A 17,835-nucleotide genomic window follows, 5' to 3' on the forward strand; every position below is an offset into this window, starting at 1 on the left:
AGAAAACATTTTCAAAAAGTGGATTTTGTTTCAATCATCTCTTCTTTGAGCTGTTTGATGGAGTATTTGGGCCGACGATAATATTTGATTAATTACTACAATACAGTTACAATATTAGGAGAATAAAGATGCAATTTTACTGGAAAATATCTTAAAATTATTTGAAAAAAGTGACTTTAAGAAGAAAAAACGTTTTGTTTTTGTTTGTGTGAGAGTTCTGATAAAATAACAATCTCCTAATATTACAACTTTTTTCTCAAAATATTAAGATTTTATTCTAATATCATTTCGACTTTATTGTCATTAGACTTTATTCTTGTATTACTACAACTGTATTCCTGTAATTGAAATGAAAAAAGAAAACATCTTAGCCTGACTGTAGAGCTGACCTGAGTCCAAACAGAAGCTGGTAAACAAGATGGCCGCCCTGGACGTGCTGAAAAATTAAATTTTCAAAAATTCAATTAATTGATAAAATAAATTTATCGCCCAGCCCTTAAACTGAAACTCTTTGATTTTCCAGAACCGTTAAAGATCCAGACTCACTTATTTTTATGCTTTTATTTGCATTTTTCATGATCAGTCGCAGGTTATGTGTCGCTCATAACCTGCGACTTTTTCCCCCTCATACGATAAAGTCCCATCAGAAATTTCAGCTTTTGAATACAAACTGAATACAAATTTATTCATGCAGCTCCTGGTCAAAAACATAAACTTTTCTAACATCTTTGACTTTAAGCCAAAGAAATCTCATATTTTTAAATTAAACCTTAAAATGTCCAACATCAGTGTCTGCATTTAGTAAAAGCTTCAGAGTTTTACCCGATCGACAGAGAGGCAGCTAAACGGAAACATACAATGAAGGAAACGGTAAAATAAAAGTCATGTTTGCGTTAATATTGCTTTATAGTGTATATTTCAGTTTTATTCATTATACAGATGGGAAAAATTCTTGTTTACATATATTTTTACAACTGTAAATGAAAAACTTTATGAACAGAATGAACTGAAAAACAGTTTTTTAAGAAATAAAAATGAGCTGCAGAGGTAGATTACACTTTGTTGTTATTTTGCCTCCTGAATTTGTCTTATTAAAAAAGCAGAAGCAGCTTCTTCATAGAAACGTTCACACAGACGTTACAGTCAACTGGTTTCATTTCTCCGTTCCTGGAAGGAAACTGAGCCGAGTGTCTGCAATGACTTTTTTTTGTTTTTTTACTGCTGATGAGCAGGAATCAGGCTCACATGGGTTGATTTTAGTCTTTTATTTGTTGTAGATGCAAAGCATTTTTGTAAATAAAATGTTTTCTTATGATTGTTGTCTCTGATTTGCTGCAGGTCCAAAGTCTCAAATTTACAACAGAAGAACATTAACATATGTTGGATTTTCTGAAAAAGTATTTACATTGGCACTCAATATTTATTTTTGTTATTTTAGTAACATATTAATGCAGAGAAATAAACACTTTTAGCACTATTTTAAGACGCTACAGATTATAAAACAAGGCACAACGTTACACCCCTTTAGTATCATTCTGATTAAAACTGTGCAGCTAATCAGTGCCACGCAATAAAAATACTGTATAATTAAATATATCTCTCATGTAAAACATCAAATAGCTCAACTTATTCAATGCAACACAGAAAATATCACTGCATAAAATAGTACCACAAATAAGCAAAATACAGTATGAACGCCGTTACATAACATAGAAATAATGTGTCCAGATTCATACAGAAAGACACTGTGAACCAGAAAAACAAACTTATATTTCATTTGTGTTAAATCTCTTCAATAACAGAAATGTTCCAGAATGAGCCGCAGCAACAGGCCCCGCCCACATTTCACTAAACGGTTGTTTCCCGTTTCACCGCTGAAGCTGCGCCTTTGTTCAACATGCAAAAAAATGAAGCAATGATGGAAACTCTTAAGGCCACAATGAGAAAAGTTTTAACTGCAGCTTCCTCTGGTTAGACTGTAAGGATCAGAATAAATGGATTCAGTCTTTTAGACAATCGTTCTCACAAAGAGGAAAGTTTGAGATGAAATCTGTTGGAAATCCAGTTGAGAATGAATGAAATTTTGGTAAGAGATGCGATGATTTAATCTGTTTGCTTTCATAAAGAACCTCACTAAGGTGCGATGAAAGTTATTTTCTTGAGAAACTTCCAGGTCATTTTCCTGATTCTTAAGGAGAAAACTCGGTTATGTTGAGAGGTTAACAGTCAATATCTGACATCATCATGGACGATGGATGTTTACAAGATTTATTCTGTCAATAATTCCTTAAAATTGATTAACTGGTAGATTATTTCACTTAAAATGTGGGAAATATATTTTGTTACAAGTGAAGTAAAGATGTTTAGTTTCTCCATTTATGTAGCTGCAGATTCCAGTCTGTGGATTTTTTTGTGTTTTGCATCTTCTTGGATCCTTGGTTTTTTCCCAGCAGCTGTTTGAATTGAACTTTTCCATCAGTTTTATGCTGCAAACAAAATAAAAATCAAGTACACTCAATTGTGATCGTTAAACTGAGGTTAAAACGTCTCACCTCGTCAAATTAAAAGACATTTTATAACTGCTGGCACCAGCCATGACAAGGCGCAGCTGAGCCTGTGTGGGATTATAAACAACCTGCAATAAAATCTAATTTCTGCACAAGTTCATCTTTTTAAAGTAACTGCAGCTCAATTCTTTACAATCATCCCACAAATATATGAATAGAAGCCCAAAGGGGACGAGTGGAAGCCGTCTGTGTCTCGTTTAGCCTCTTTAAAAGTGAGATCAGTTTGCAAACTAACATCCATCAGAGTGGAACAAAGTGCATTTCTGCCATCTTAAAGTATCTCCAGCCTCACGAATATCGACAGAAACCTTTTCATAAACCTTAAGTCTACTGTTTGGTTTGAATTAGACCAAAAATGCTGAATTTTAAAAGCTGTATAAAAACTCCAGACTTATCCTTATTTTCTGCTGCAACAAATATTTGCTGCAAAAAAGTGAGAAAAAAAAACAAAAAACATCTGTAATGTGTCAAAGGAAGGAAACTCAGTAAAATGAATTGCAGCTGAATCTAAAAGTGGATAACGAGACAAAGACTGTACAGAACGGAAACTAAGAGGTTGCTGTGGAAAAACAGTAATGAGAAAAAGGTTGTTTTCAGTCCAACTGTCCTTCTCTTGGTTTTTGTTTAAGGTGGGCGTCGCGTCGCTCCCACCTAAAGTGCTTTAATTAATCTCTTAAATAACCACGGCGTTTGTTCTCTGCATTCAGAATGTGTCAGATTTCCAGGGCCGGTCCAAGACTTTTCAGGGCCCTAAGCAGATTTTTCTTTGGGGAGGGGCCAAACCTACATGACAACACCAGGTGATTCTTCACTCCCATGATGCTAACATTAGCATCATTTGTAATCAGCTTACATCATACCAGTGTTACTATGGCTGCTGATTTTAACCTTACAGGAGCAGCAAACTAAAAAATCAAATGGACTTTGAAATGCATTGTGGTACACTGCAAAAACTAAATCCTAGCAAGTAATTTTTGTCTAGTTTCTGTGCAAATATCTTAGTACACTTGTTAATAAACAAAACTAACTTTTCAGCAAGTGAATAATTTCTTAATATTGATGAAAATGTTTGAGTTCCACTGGCAGATTATTTTACTTTTTTCCCATTTTACAAATGAAATAATCAGTCAATGGAACAAGTAGTTTTTCATCAACATTAAGGCATTATTAACTTAAAAGAAGTTCCTGTATGTTTCAGAAAAGTTAGTTTTGTTTTATTTCAAGTGTTCTAAGATATTTGCACTATAAACAAAAAATACAAAATACTTGGTAAGATTTTTTGTTTTTGCAGTGTATTGAAGTGTGTCTTATATTTTAAGTATTTCAAAGTAACTTCAGCTGGCAAACACTAAATTACAGTAAACAAGTTGACAAGTTTGATTTTATATTTCCCCAACAGAGGCAGCAGAAAACAGGACGGTATTAACCAAAACATTTGTTTTTCCACATGTAATAAAATTTAGTTTGTATTATTTTTAAACATATATATTTTTAATAACATTAGCTTGGTGCTCTTGGTGGTGTGGAGGCCCCAATCAGCCCTCAACTCGCATTGCTTTGGACCGGCCCTGCAGATTTCAGAGTAAAACCTGAAAAGTTCCCGTTTCCTCCTCCAGTAAAGCCGAGCGGCTCCTCAGCTCTTCCGTTTTAAAGTTCACACATGAAACCAACAATATGATGCGTCAGCCTGCGCCTGGCGCTCTCAGACTACACCGCCTCGTCTATTTCTGCAGGACTTTTCATCCCTCTGTTGCTGCACAGCCTCTGGAGCGGCCGCAGCAGTTCGTCCTCTCTGGGCCGGTACGGAACCACGTAGCTATCCTCCTCCAGTAGGATGCGGTTCAGCGTGCGCTCGTAGTTGATGTGCCGCCGTACCATCAGGATGTACTGCTTCCCCGGCTGCAGGTCGGGGCAGTCGCACAGGTTCGGGACCCACAGGAACTCGCGGTGCTCCAGCCGGAAGCGGTTCCGGTACGTGTGGATGATCTGGACGTCGTAGCGCGTCTCCTCGCCTCGGTACAGCTTCCCCAGAACTCTGCCGCGAAACACTGCCACAGAAATAAACAAGAAATGGCGACTTCTGTTGGATAGTTCCCTTTATACAGAGTGGGGTTGTGTGGAGTAGCTGCCTCAGTCAGTATCTTACCGATAGAGAACAGCTGATGGATGTAAGTTTGGAGGACCTTTTAGCATCTAAATAAACTGAGACGTTTAGAAACTGAATAAAGACTGTGGAACATGAAGCTGGTTGTGAAAACTTATTTTTTAATTTCAGTGCTTAAAGTCGGAACTGAACTTGGAAAGAAATCTTTTCACTTTTCTGCTCCATTAACCAAACGGTGCTGTTGTCTCTAAATGTTTTCAAGGCTTTTCTTACTGTAGGAATCATCTGTCTGATGTTTTAACCCTTTTACGCCGGAGTTTCAAGCGTCTGCCTAAATAAACTTTCCTTATTTAAATTGTAAGTAGTTCTTTAAATGTCCTGTGAGATGATATACTTACCCATGTATCNATGAAGCTGGTTGTGAAAACTTATTTTTTAATTTCAGTGCTTAAAGTCGGAACTGAACTTGGAAAGAAATCTTTTCACTTTTCTGCTCCATTAACTAAACGGTGCCGTTGTCTCTAAATGTTTTCAAGGCTTTTCTTACTGTAGGAATCATCTGTCTGATGTTTTAACTGAGAAATGTTTTAAATAATTCATAAACTCCTTACCAAAGTCCTTTTTGCAATACTGTCTCTGGCGTTCCCTTCGTCCTTTAACTCTCTGACATTTTCCACAATTCTCTAAAGAAGAAACCAAGAAGAAGAAAAGTTAGGAAGTCAGAAGACCATAAGGCTGTAGATAAAAATATCTTCAGGGCTGAAGATATAAAAATATCTTCAGGGCTGTTTGCCCAAACATTCTTAAACTGACATATTTACAATAAAAAGTTGCATCAGTTTTTCTTCTCATTAAATGTATTTGAGTTTTGGATGTTGTTTATAAAGTTACACAGTCAAAAATTAACAGAAAATTTGGCTTATTTATTCTGTAATAAGGAAAAAAAATCGGTATTCATTTTTCAAAGCCATATTTTCACCATGTTATTTATTAATTTATTTAATTAGCAAACTAAATATTTAGCTTAAAGCTGATGTTTGTTTTCAGACAAATATATTTAGCTAGCAAGCTGCATATCCAGCTTTAAGCAAAATGTTTTGCTTCACATAAATATTTCATAGACATTTAGCTTGATAGTCAAATATATTTTGAAGCTGGATATGTGGCTTGCTAGATACATATTTTGTTTGGAGCTGAATATTTAGTTTGCTGGCTAAACCTTTGGCTTCTGACTAAATGTTTAGCTAACAAGCTAAATATTTAATTTACTTAATTTAATTGGTTTTCAAACTACAAACAAGCTAAAATATAAAAATAACTATTTAGTTTGTAGCTAAATATTTAGTATCCTGACTAAATTTTTACTTTGGATAAGAATATTTAGTTTGAAACTGACATTTAAAATAAATCCCCTGGTTAAAATGATGAAAGGCTGAATAACTGGAATATTGTTCATTTTTGACTGTGTAGCTTTACAAACAGCAGCTCATGTTTGAGCTGAAGTTTCTGCAGAACTCCATGAAGTCTGAGCAACATTTTGAAGAGTCGTTGAGGAAGCGGCGCTAGTACTTCCGGGTGGAGCCAGAGGAAGGAGGTTCCTGTGGTTTTCCTCGCGCTCCAGGCGGCTGATTGGCTGCTGATGATGCTGCGGGTGGAGGCCGGGAGCCGGGAGACGCTGAGGATTTAGGTCATTTAAAACTGGAAGACAGAAAACAAACAGCTTGGTGTGAACTACAGACTGCAGATCTTCTTAAAGTTTAATAAGCTACATATTTAGGTAAATCTTTTCATGGTACAAAACTAAAATATTGATACTGACTTGGTATCTATTTTACCAATGATTTGGATCGATCTGCTCACCTGCTGCTCATACTTTAATTTAATTTGTAAAACTTGTTTATTTTTTTTATTTAATCTATTACAGTTCTCTTTTTCTTTCTTTTCTTTTGTTTTGTTTTTCAGGATTGTTGGATAATTAATTTGTCATGTTTTCTTACATGAAGAGTCACTTTTCTTTTGATCATGATTCCAGTGACACTTAAGAAAATGTTCTTCTGTCCTAAAACCTTTTTTTTATTTTTTTTTATTTTGTTTTATAATTTGTCACAATACAATGACAGACTAGTACTAATGGAATTTATTGGACTTTTAGGTACAAAGGAGCAAAAAGCTCTTATACTTTTTATATGTTTTTATTCTTCCATTTGGATCTCAGCTGCTTCTAAAAACAACCAAAGCGCTTAAAAAAAAAAACACCCAACTTTTTTCTATCCATAGGTTTTTGGAAAATGAACTAATTCAAAAACCTCTGGAATGTAACATCACAAATCAGCAGGCACTGCCCCGTTACCTAGCAACCCCAGGGAAGATCAGCCCGTTACCTAGCAACCACAGCAAAGATCAGCCCGTTACCTAGCAACCCAAGGAGAACTCCAGCACTTTAGCCAGTTAGTTTCACCACTATATGCGCTGTACAATGGCTGCTGGAAAAGATAAGTGTTTTGTTGTTGATACTGATTTTTTCGTGAAAAATGTTACAAATTTTATATTTTCCTTCCACTTTATTTGTATGTTTTTTTGGACTTTTACAAGAAATCCCAATAAAACGCATTAAAGTCTGAAGTTCTGTAGGACAAATAGGAAAACCTTTGCATCTGTAAACCATTCTGCACAGATATAAATGGTTAAAACAGAAAGAACATATAATAAATAAAAGTAATTCATCTGAGGAGAATTCATAAATATATTGACTGTCCTGAAATGACATGGTTTAAGGAACAGCAACAGAGAGAATTTATGCAACTGGCAGCTTTTATGACAGCAGCGTCACAGGCTAATATGACACTTTTTTAAAAAGAGTTTAACTGCAGATGTTTTTAAACAAGAAATAAAGACCAAAAGAAAAGTACTATTGAAGAAGACATGGGAGCATTTTAGAAACATATTAAAAGTCAAAAGCTGTTAGTGTTGATTGACTTTAGGGATTCACAGAGCTTTCTCATCTCAGTTATACTTTAGGACGACCGTACCATCCAACCTCATAAATCTGCCTCCAGGCTCACCTTTCTCTGCGTTTTCTGGCAACAATTTGAGATGGGTTCAGTTTGGCTGAGATTCACCAGCTGGAAAGGATTTTCCAAGAAGCTGCTTAGATTCATGGCCTCATCGGATGGAGCGAAAGTCTTTGGATTGGGAGCAGATTTCCATGTGGTTCAGGAACATCGGGGAGGTGAGCAGGAATCCAGCATGTTTGTGATCCACACTTATTAGTGCAGATAAAGCAGCTGCGTTCCTCTGAATCAGGGAGGTCAGCGTGCAGATCAGCAGTGGGGTAAAGGTGAATCACCACAGATGTTTTCACTCACTGAACCCAAATGGGCTCGCTCTAATTTGTGCAATTACAATAATTGGAACCAATTTAATCTTGGCTCTGTGGTTTCCTCTCAGAAAGATCAACCTGCAGCTCCGGAGCCGAAAGTTGTTCTGTGGACATTAAAGGATGGCTCTTAAAGAGGGACGCATCAGTCAAAATTCACATTTTGAAAGTTTTTATACTTCCATTTGGGTCTCAACTGCCTCAAAAAACAACAAGTGCTTAAAACATAAACAAACACCCAGTTGTTTCTTGACTACGTTTTTGGTGTCTGGAAAATGAACCGATTCAAAAATCAATGTTGTTGTTGACCTGCAGCTGGCAGGTCAACAACAAAACACTTGTCTTTTCCAGCAGCCATTGTACAGAACATATATTGGTAAAACCAACTGACCAAACATGCTGGAGCTCAGCTTGGGTTGCTAGCTAACAAGCTAGGTTTCACTGGGGTGGCGAGTTGAGGGTCAGTAGCTGCTGATTTGTGACGGAAGGTTTTTGAAACATCTCATTTTCCAGACACCAAAAACCAGCTGGATGGTTTGTTTAAGCACCAGGTTTGGGTTTCGAAGCACTAAGGCCCAAATTGAAGTACAAAGACATGCAAAACCTGAGTTATGCATAGAAGGTCCACTTTAAATTACCCGTCACCTGCACATACTTTAGGTAGATTTGCCCTCACTGTACTGTATCTTATTCTTATTTTTCAGTTTTTTATACATTTTTTCTACTTTAGTGAGAAGATGCATGCCTCTGTGTTTAACTCACACCAGTGGGGTTTCCGGGCGGTGCTGGGCGGCGCCCTGGAGGTCGTGGTTGGAGTGGTGGGCTGGCCTCTGGGGAAGTAGCTGGCTGTGTGGTGAGCCTGTCGCAGAGGGCTCCTCCTGCCGTGGTACTGGGCGTACTGGTCCGGTGGAAGCCAGTACTCGTACTCGATTCCTGGGTTTCTGTCTGTCGCCAGAACCTGAACACAAGAAAACAGAATCATGTTTGAAAAAAATAAAAAATAAATCAACCAATCAGTTACTAATTAGTAAATGAATCAGTTAACCCACCAAACAGAGCGCACATCTTTGGAAGTGTTTACATTGGTGTTTCTGGTTTGATACGATGGATTGAAATGGATTCAAACTAAAGGGTTTAAAGTTGTGTTATGTAACTTTAATAAAAAATATATTTTGCTGCTAAATATGCTAATGGCAGAAAAACAACTTACCATTACAAGAAAGCTGTTTATGTGCCACCATCTGTGGCTACGCTAACTAACCTGAGCAGAAACGACAGGTTGTGCTGACGAGGAAAAGCTGTTTCATAAGCAGCAGCACACAAGGATGATTGACAGCACTAAGATCCGCCCACTGGCTCTGACTGGCTGTTTCTATTTAGCACTGAGAAAAGATAGAGGAGTTTGATTTTTTCACAGATTACCTGTCTCACACCATACTGTTACTATAGTGACACTTTTAACAAATATGTAAAAAATTATTTTTCATAGAAGTTTCTGCGGCTTTAATGTTTGTATTTGTACGATTTGTCGAGTCATGGTTTCCACAGAGGACAGCGGTGCATGGAAATGACTTTCTCTCTTCAAACCATGGCCTTATTACGTCTGCAAGCAAACGTCTTAATATCAACAGTATAGTTTATAAATACTGACCTCTGTTTTGTGTTTATAAAAACCACAACAAATGGAAGAAACTGACTCAGTTTTGAGCTAAACTGGTCTGTTAAATGGCATAAAAAACCAGCAGGAAGATGAGAGAAGAAGGAAGCTGAAGCTCAGCGTTTTCATTGTTCCAGTCTGAATTAAGCAGACTAAACTTTATGCTAACTTTGGAGTTTTAAAGCTGCTGCTCACCACAGATTCTCCTTAACTCCCATAATCCTGCTGTTATCCCCCGGATAAAATCAGCTCTTTGTTCTGGTGGCTTTATGGGACCTGACACTTCAGCAGATGATGCCAACCAACCAATCAGTGAAACCAAACCAATAATTATGACAGTAATTGTATCTGAATATGCCAACTTCAAGGACTAAGCAGTTTTTTCTGATGTTGTAAATTTGTTCCTTGTGTACAGAGTCTTATTGTATTTATATTTTAGCTTTGTGTGAATCAGCATGTTTCTATTTTTCCTGTTCACTGCTGGTAATCCTGAATTTCCCCACAAAGAGACAACAAGGGATATTTTTTTCTTTCATTGCATTTTCTGTTCTAATGTTAGCAAGGATATAGAGCTGTTTCATTCAAAATTAAGCAAATTACCTGAGAAATAAATAGTTATAGTTACATTTAATTCTTTGACTGTTTGTGTTCTGTAGTTTGGTTTAACAGTGTTTTCATTTTCCCACCAAATACGTTTGCTGAGGTAGATAAGATCGGCTTCACATGGCAGTGAATCTAAATATCGGCCGACCACCGATCTAATAAATTTAAGGAAACTGCCACCGATAAATCAATGCATCCCTGGTTGTTATTGCCTTGCTTGTGAAACAGCTCTTACCATCAGATGCAGGTCTTCCTGGGTCGGTCCAGGCACCTCGAAGCTCTCCCAGGTGTCTGCGGAGCGCCGGTACAGCAGCTTGGTTCCAGCTACGCTGTACTCACCGGGAACGCTGATCTTCCAGTTTCCGTTGATCACAAACTGGGATCGACCGTTCTGCAGCGCTGGCGATCAATAACAGTGAATGGAGTTACTGAGTATTTGTGCAAACCGATTCAAATGCGTCTTGTGATGGATTTTTCAGGCTAAGCTGTTAAAGATTTCAGGGTGACAGAGGAACAAATGATGGTGTGGTTATTTAAGGCGGTTTCCATAGCAGCAGATGAAAACAGCACCTCCACCTGCTCTGCATCCCTCCCAAACCACAGCCTGAGCCATTCTGGGTCTGTTTTATTTGCGTCGCCAACACAGCGATGAGAATAGATAACCTTAGAGATTATGTTACTTGGAAAGAAGAAGCCTGGTGCAGAAAGCAGACGGACAGCGAGCCGCTCGCGGGTCTCCGGGGAGCAGATGTAATAATAAGTTTTAAAGCGAGTGAAGGGTAGAGATATCTCTTACCCAGATAATTCCTGCTGTTGTCGGTGACTCGGATGTGAGTGGCTCCAGCCGGGATCATCGTCACTTCGTTGTATCCAAACGGCCCGCCTGGCAAATACAAACACAAGCTTTAGGAATTCACAGAAACCGAAGCAGAAGCAAAACTTGATTATAATGATAAGCTTTATCATTTTAACAAGACACTGCTCCTGTTTCTACTTCCTAGCTCTGGAAGTTAAGCACTTCTGTGAAACGTTTAAATTTGACTTGTAAAAGTCAAAGTATTTTTGCCTCTGAAGCTTCGGAAACGTCATGTGTGACTAAATCTTACCAGTGATATGTTTACAGGTGGACACAGTCATTTCTATGCAGTTGACACTTCTATATGCCTAAAACAACATTTTTACGCAAATTTATATTAATATTTGGTTTAATTGTTTATTTATTGCTTTAGTAAATTTAGGACGTCCACTGGCAGCTTCTACAATCCCTGTTTGCTTCTGGAATAGAGAAGAAATTATTTTCCTATACTTGCAAACTGATGAATGATCTAAACATTAACCAGATGAATTTGAGGTTGTTGGAACGAATGTGAAGTTATTAGAAACATACCAGCAAATAATGGTGTTTGTAGGAACTTGACTACAGAATGAAAGTTGGAGTATTTTTGTCTCTGATTCTTCACAAACGCGTCAACATGCCTCAGTTAGACGAAGACGATCACCTCTATGCAGATGACACTGTCCTAAATATCCCCAAAAACCTAAAACTTATGCAGCTTCTAGATGCAAAACCCTGCAGGTTTTTATCACTGGGACTAAAAATAGGAAAATAATCCTAATATTGTAATACTTTAATACATAATCATCACACAATGTCGTCATTTTGACAATGATTTCTCTCGGTTTACAAGGCGCTGTAAAATTTACAACGTTCAGCTTGTAAAAGATAACCCTCCAATCACTCGTCAGTTTGCCTGAAGCTGTTACTATTTCCTGTTCAAGGTTTGTTGCAGATGGATACAAGGGAAGAAAAACATTTAGTTTTCTCCACAGCATGCAGTCAGACCCTATATTATCCGTGAACCTGCAGATGCCAGTAGAGGTAAAAATGTTTCGGTGGCAATGAGCCAGAACTGCTGGGAGATTTTTCTCCCTGAAATCTTAACCACAGTCATTTTAAATGTGCCGTTAGCTGGAGCCCTTCTGGGAAAGCAGCCAATCACCTTTGTGTTGCAAAGCTGTTTCCATGGTTAATATTCACTCAGTCGGGTAATAACACTCTGCTAAATAAGCCTGAATGACTAATAGCTGTTGGGTGTGAAAGGAAGACTAGAGGCAGGAATTATCCTCACACGGCTTTCTGAAACCACTTCATCGCATTCCTGAGACAGAAAGACATGATGGCGTGTGGCATGAGTGTGTGTGTGCGAGTGTGCGTGTGTGTGTGTCTGTGTGTCCTACCTGCCTCCAGCCCGCTGCTCTGGTACACACTCTTGTGGTGCAGACAGGTGGTGTTGTGCCCTCCACACACCATGCAGGCATCTTCCCGCTGCGTCGAACCCAAGATGGAGTCGCAGCCGGGCTTCTGCAGGAAACATGAATGGGAAACCTTTCTATCGCTGCAAAAACACAAAGTCCTGTCCAGTTTCTACTGTAAATGTCTTTAATAAGACTAAACTAACTTACAAAAGTAAAATTTTTGTGAGATAAGAGCTTGTTTTAAGTCAACAATTTCTTAATAAATCTGCCAGTGTAACTACTTTTTGATCAAAATTAAAGAATTATAGACATAAAACAAGTTAAGTTTACTTGTTAAGTTTATCATATTTCAAATGTTCTAAGATATTTCCACTAAAAGGTAGTTCAATGTCTTGTTGTGAGTGAAAATTATTACTTTTTAATCAATATTAAAGAATTACTGACTTAAAACAAACTCATATATCTTGTTGGAAATTTCTTCCAAGTTGATTTTGTCTTATTTCAAGTGTATTAAAATAGAAACTAGAAAATACGTTTAAATCGATATTCAATAGTTATTAGTGAAAACAAGCTCATATATTTTGCTAAAAAGTTACTTGAAAGTTAGTTTAGTCTTATTTTAAGTGCACTAGAAACTACAGCAGGTATTTGGTAGGATGTTGTGTTTTTACAGTGCACTCAGCTTTGATACTGCCAAGTAATCGTCCCCTCAGGCTCGGATTATTTGCCTCTGATATTGTATTTCCTCGTCTCCAGCTAACATTTGGGGGGAAACAGCATCTCTGGGGCTCATAAGGGAACAGGAGTTTGGAGAGGTTGTTTTGTAAAACATAAAAAATGTCAAAGCTAAAGACAAAGAGGATGAGCTGGATGGTTTGCAGCCTGTGGAGCATCCTGCAGGAGGAGCGATGATTGCTTTCCCTGTTCGCCTTCATCTCTGCAGAGCGAGTTAATCAACGGGGAGGTTCCCAGGCCAGAGAGAAACAATCTAGAGAACCTGTAATCATCCTCAGAAAGCCGCTTTGAAGACACAAAACACCCTGAGAGTCTGTGTGAGCACAACAGGAAATGAGCTCCTTGTGACATAGTAGCACAGAGTTCACTGGGCCTCAGCAAAGCAGCGACAAAACCAGCAAATGACTAACCTAAGAGCTGAGCATCTGTTCATTATCTGGGCTGATAAACTCTGGGATAAACTCTCTGAATTGAGAAGCAAACTGTTTTCCTGACAGTATATCCAATACACTATGCTATTCTAAATGCCAGGTGCCGCTCTGGGATCCTTTCTGTTTACTTTCAACACTGCAGAGTTTAGACGCAGTTAGAAATCCTGCGACATTCAGACATACTTTACATTTTCTCTCATTACAACCACAAAAATAGTATTTTGTCTGGGGTTGTATGTGACAGATCAACACAACTGCAAATCTATACTTTGGAGTGTTGTGCAGGTTTCTGCTAATATGCTAACTAATTTTTAGATGACCACTTCAGTGTTTTTGCTAACTTTATAAAAGGCTTGGTGCTTCCCCAAAATCAGTTTTTCTAGATACATCCAAAAGTGCTTATTTATTATTTAGCAAATAATAAATAATTTATTTAATTTGCCTTTGGAATCAACATCTGCAAATGTCTATGATTAGCAAACATTAGGGTTATTGTTAGCATGAGTAGCTTTTTAGTTAGCGTTGCCTCCAATGTGTCAAACTTTCAGTATGTACATCTAGAGCAGCGTGTCAAACTCCAGTCCTCTGCTGTCCTGCAGGTTTTAGATGTGCACAGGTACAAAACACAGGAATGAAATGGCTTTATTACCTCCTCCTGGTGTAGATCAGTTCTCCAGAGTGCTGCTAATGACCTCATTATTTGACCCAGGTGTGTTGAAGTAGAGACACACCTAAAAGTTGCAGGAGACCGACCCTGGAGGCCTGGAGTTGACCGGTCCTGGAGGCCTGGAGTTGACCGGCCCTCCAGGCCTGGAGTTGACCGGCCCTCCAGGCCTGGAGTTGACCGACCCTCCAGGCCTGGAGTTGACCGGCCCTCCAGGCCTGGAGTTGACCGGTCCTGGAGGCCTGGAGTTGACCGGCCCTCCAGACCTGGAGTTGACCGGCCCTCCAGGCCTGGAGTTGACCGGCGCTGGTCACTGATCTCACGTTTTGACCTGTGCTCCTCATCACCAGCTGCAGGCTGCATCTGCTTCCTGTTTCAGCCTCGGCTGCTCTGACCTTTCCCTGCCCGACACCACGGCCCATAAATCCGCTTATTTACACCAAATGCCGTAGAGAGCATGCCCAGAAACACACACATCGACACATGTAAACACAGAGACTCCGTAATCCTGGCGCTCAGCTGTGCGTCCCCCCTGCTAGCAGATGTCTCTCCTGAGTATCACATATTGTGCAGCAGATCCGCGCTAGTCTCCAGCCTTCTCCATCTGTGTGAGAACAACCTGCTGCAGACTCAGCTGAGCTGTAATGCTTCCTGAAGGCTGCAGTCCACTCTGATGAGTGAACTCTGGCCCAAACGCTCAGCGTGGGACTCACTTCTCCTGAGAGCTCCGGTCAGAGCGGTCAGCATCACTTACACCTCGTCCTCAGCAGCCAAGGCCAGCGTTTCCCAAACTTAACCTGCGTTTAACTCCAGAAGGAGAAGAGCTGTTTGTTTTTCACTCAGCTGACTCACAGATGGAGCCGATCCAGATCAAACAAAGACATGAAACTCTGAGAAAAATCAAATAAAACTGAATGTAGCTGACAGTTTTCTTAACCAGTCAAGTTACAGTTTATTTCTAGAGCAAACAATTTGAGTTACAAAATCAATAAATATTTAAATAAAACCCAAAGCAAAGGCTAAAATAAAACACACTGCAAAAGCCCAGAACCTTTTCAAGCAATTTGGGTCCAGTTTCTAGTACAAATATCTTAATATACTTTAGATATGACAAAAGTAATTCACAAGTAACTTTTCAGCAAAATATGGGCCCCAAATATTCAAAAAATATCGATTAAATAGTTCAAGCTCTTATTTTCTGCTGAAAAGTTACTTTCAAGTTAGTTTTGTCTCATTTCAAGTTTCTGATATTTGCATTAAAAAGTAGGAAAAAAACCTGGTAATATTTTGTGTTTTTGCAGTGCAGAGCTTCAGGACAAAAGCAAAGATTCTCTGCAGATGGTTTATGCATAAGGAGACTTTTTATTTTTATTCTGGGTAAAATTATAAATATTGTTATCCTACAATGGAAAATGTTAAGTAAAAACAAAATATTTTTTATTCAAAGATTTTTACTGGAAAGCTGACTTTGCTGCACTTAAATAATTTAATTTAATAAAAACTTGGCCAAATGTAAAAAAGTGTGTTGGCCCAAATAGTTATATAATTATTTTTTTAATATCAAACATGCAAGATCCTTTATCCTACAAAAAAAAGTATATATATATTTTACTTTCTGTGCTTGATTTTATTTTTATTTTCTTAGCCCAGAGCACTTTTGACTGGTTTCTATGATGTTTATTTTGATAAATAATGTGTGAAACTCACTAATGATGAGTTTTAAACTGGACACACGTCCAGGTGTTGTTGTCATTTACCAGACAGCGTCCGTTGACACACACGGCTCCGGCCTCCGGGTCGCAGGCCGTACCGTCCAGAACGTGACCAAAGTTGTAGTAGAAGTTGTGTCCCAGCGCCAGGCAGCTGAGCTCACAGGGGCTGGAGCCTGGCGGGGGAAAGCTGCAGTCAGTAAATCATTTGTCTTTATGGAACAAGACATGATAAAAGGAAACAGGACTGGGGGGAGAGAGACGCATAAAATGCAGGAAATGGGAAAGATCTGGAAGAAACTGGCAGATAACACCTGCAGCAGGAGACACCTGTGAGCTTTCAAGGCTTCCCAGCTGTGATAAAAGTCAACAAGACGCAAAAATATATTTCACAAATCAGAAGTCAGCGCTGAGGCATCGTTTTATCACTGGTTGATGGTATCAGACAGAACGGCTTGTGCTAAATTTAATTTGTACTTGTAAATCAAATTGGTAAAGTGAGATTAAACGGTTGTGAAATGAAGGATTGTACATGTGGAAATTATTCATGTGCGCATTGGAAATTTTAAAAAGGTGTTTATATCTGCAGAAACAGTTCAGTTTTGTTCAACTTGGAAAAATCTGAATCCTACGGAGGCTCTGAAGTGCAAACCACTTTAACGACTCATTAAACAAAACCACACATTTAAAAACACCTTAATGAAAAACTAGTTCCACACTGAAAAAATAAAACAGGTGATATAACTTCAAACATTTAGTTCATTTTGTAACTCAATTGCAAAATTGAGTTACAAATTTAGTAATTTGTTCCTTTTTGATTACATGTAAAAAATGTACTAAATTTTTTTCAGTGCACTGTCACAGTATTTCACTTAAGACATTTTTTTTACATAACTGAAATAATCTGCATGTGGAACAAATACTTTTAATCAATTTTAATAAATTATTAACTACAAACAAGATCTGATTTTTTGCTGAAAAGTTAGTTAAGTTAGTTTTGTCTTATTTCAACAAGACATTTCAACTTGGAACTAGACCAAAAATATTCTGTAAGATTTTGCATTTTTGCAGTGTATAACATCAATCTTTCTGCTTTCAACTGATTGGACGGTAACAAATCTAAGGGACCAATCAGAAGACAGTTTAAGTTGAGTATTCTAGTTCTAGGTTGTAAAAGTTGTAGCATTTTGCTCTCGTTGGAAACCAAGATGGCTGCTCAGGTTGTTCTTCTCATGCTGACCTCCGTGAAACGTTGTCCATCTGAAGGAGTTTCCGGACACCAACGGCCGGTCATTGAACGCAGCACACTGCATCTCTCTGAAGTCCTCCGAGCCCAGAGGACACACCTGCACAAACACAGACATGCATCATGAGACGCTGAAATATCGTGGTGATCATCATCAGAATTAACCTGCAGACAAGAAAAACACATTTTATAAAAAGCTGAGCTCATGTTTAGACGATGTGGATGAACTTCTGATTACAGCTGGTTTAAAGTTTCATCGTGTTTTAATGTTTCACTTTAGTTTCTAGATGAGCAAAAATGATTTGAGACTAAAGCAGAGAAATAAAACAGATCTGATTGATTGATCATGTGAAAAATTCCTGAAAGGTTCAGAAGTTTTACATCCAGATACGACAGAGAAGAGAAAATATAACTTCTGATTTTAAAGATAAAAGATAACCAGAGACAAAAATCCATCCATCCATCCATCCATCCATCCATCCATCCA

General features: G+C 38.3%; 1 protein-coding gene and 1 long non-coding RNA gene across 3 annotated transcripts in view; one reads left to right on the top strand and one right to left on the bottom strand.

The window, feature by feature from the left end:
• Window positions 1–213: 213 nt before the first annotated feature.
• LOC107836955 (uncharacterized) lies at window positions 214–1,976 on the top strand. Its single transcript, XR_001662926.1, has 2 exons — window positions 214–777; window positions 815–1,976. It is a non-coding gene; the product is annotated as an uncharacterized LOC107836955 (long non-coding RNA).
• A 1,854-nt stretch (window positions 1,977–3,830) lies between these two features.
• adamtsl5 (ADAMTS like 5) overlaps window positions 3,831–17,835 on the bottom strand; it is a 34,128-nt gene continuing 20,123 nt past the window's right edge. For both annotated transcript variants that reach the window (XM_016674665.1, XM_007558849.2), the window contains exons 5-13: window positions 17,343–17,448; window positions 16,151–16,278; window positions 12,546–12,669; window positions 11,104–11,190; window positions 10,543–10,706; window positions 8,810–9,005; window positions 6,241–6,369; window positions 5,283–5,354; window positions 3,831–4,615 (exon numbers count right to left, since the gene is read on the bottom strand). In XM_016674665.1, the coding sequence (XP_016530151.1) occupies window positions 4,275–4,615; window positions 5,283–5,354; window positions 6,241–6,369; window positions 8,810–9,005; window positions 10,543–10,706; window positions 11,104–11,190; window positions 12,546–12,669; window positions 16,151–16,278; window positions 17,343–17,448 (1,347 nt within the window). In that variant the 3' untranslated portion in view covers window positions 3,831–4,274. The remainder of the gene's footprint in view (window positions 4,616–5,282; window positions 5,355–6,240; window positions 6,370–8,809; window positions 9,006–10,542; window positions 10,707–11,103; window positions 11,191–12,545; window positions 12,670–16,150; window positions 16,279–17,342; window positions 17,449–17,835) is intronic.

The sequence above is a fragment of the Poecilia formosa genome, unplaced genomic scaffold, assembly GCF_000485575.1.
Source record: "Poecilia formosa unplaced genomic scaffold, Poecilia_formosa-5.1.2 Scaffold99, whole genome shotgun sequence".
Classification (NCBI taxonomy): Eukaryota; Metazoa; Chordata; class Actinopteri; order Cyprinodontiformes; family Poeciliidae; genus Poecilia; species Poecilia formosa.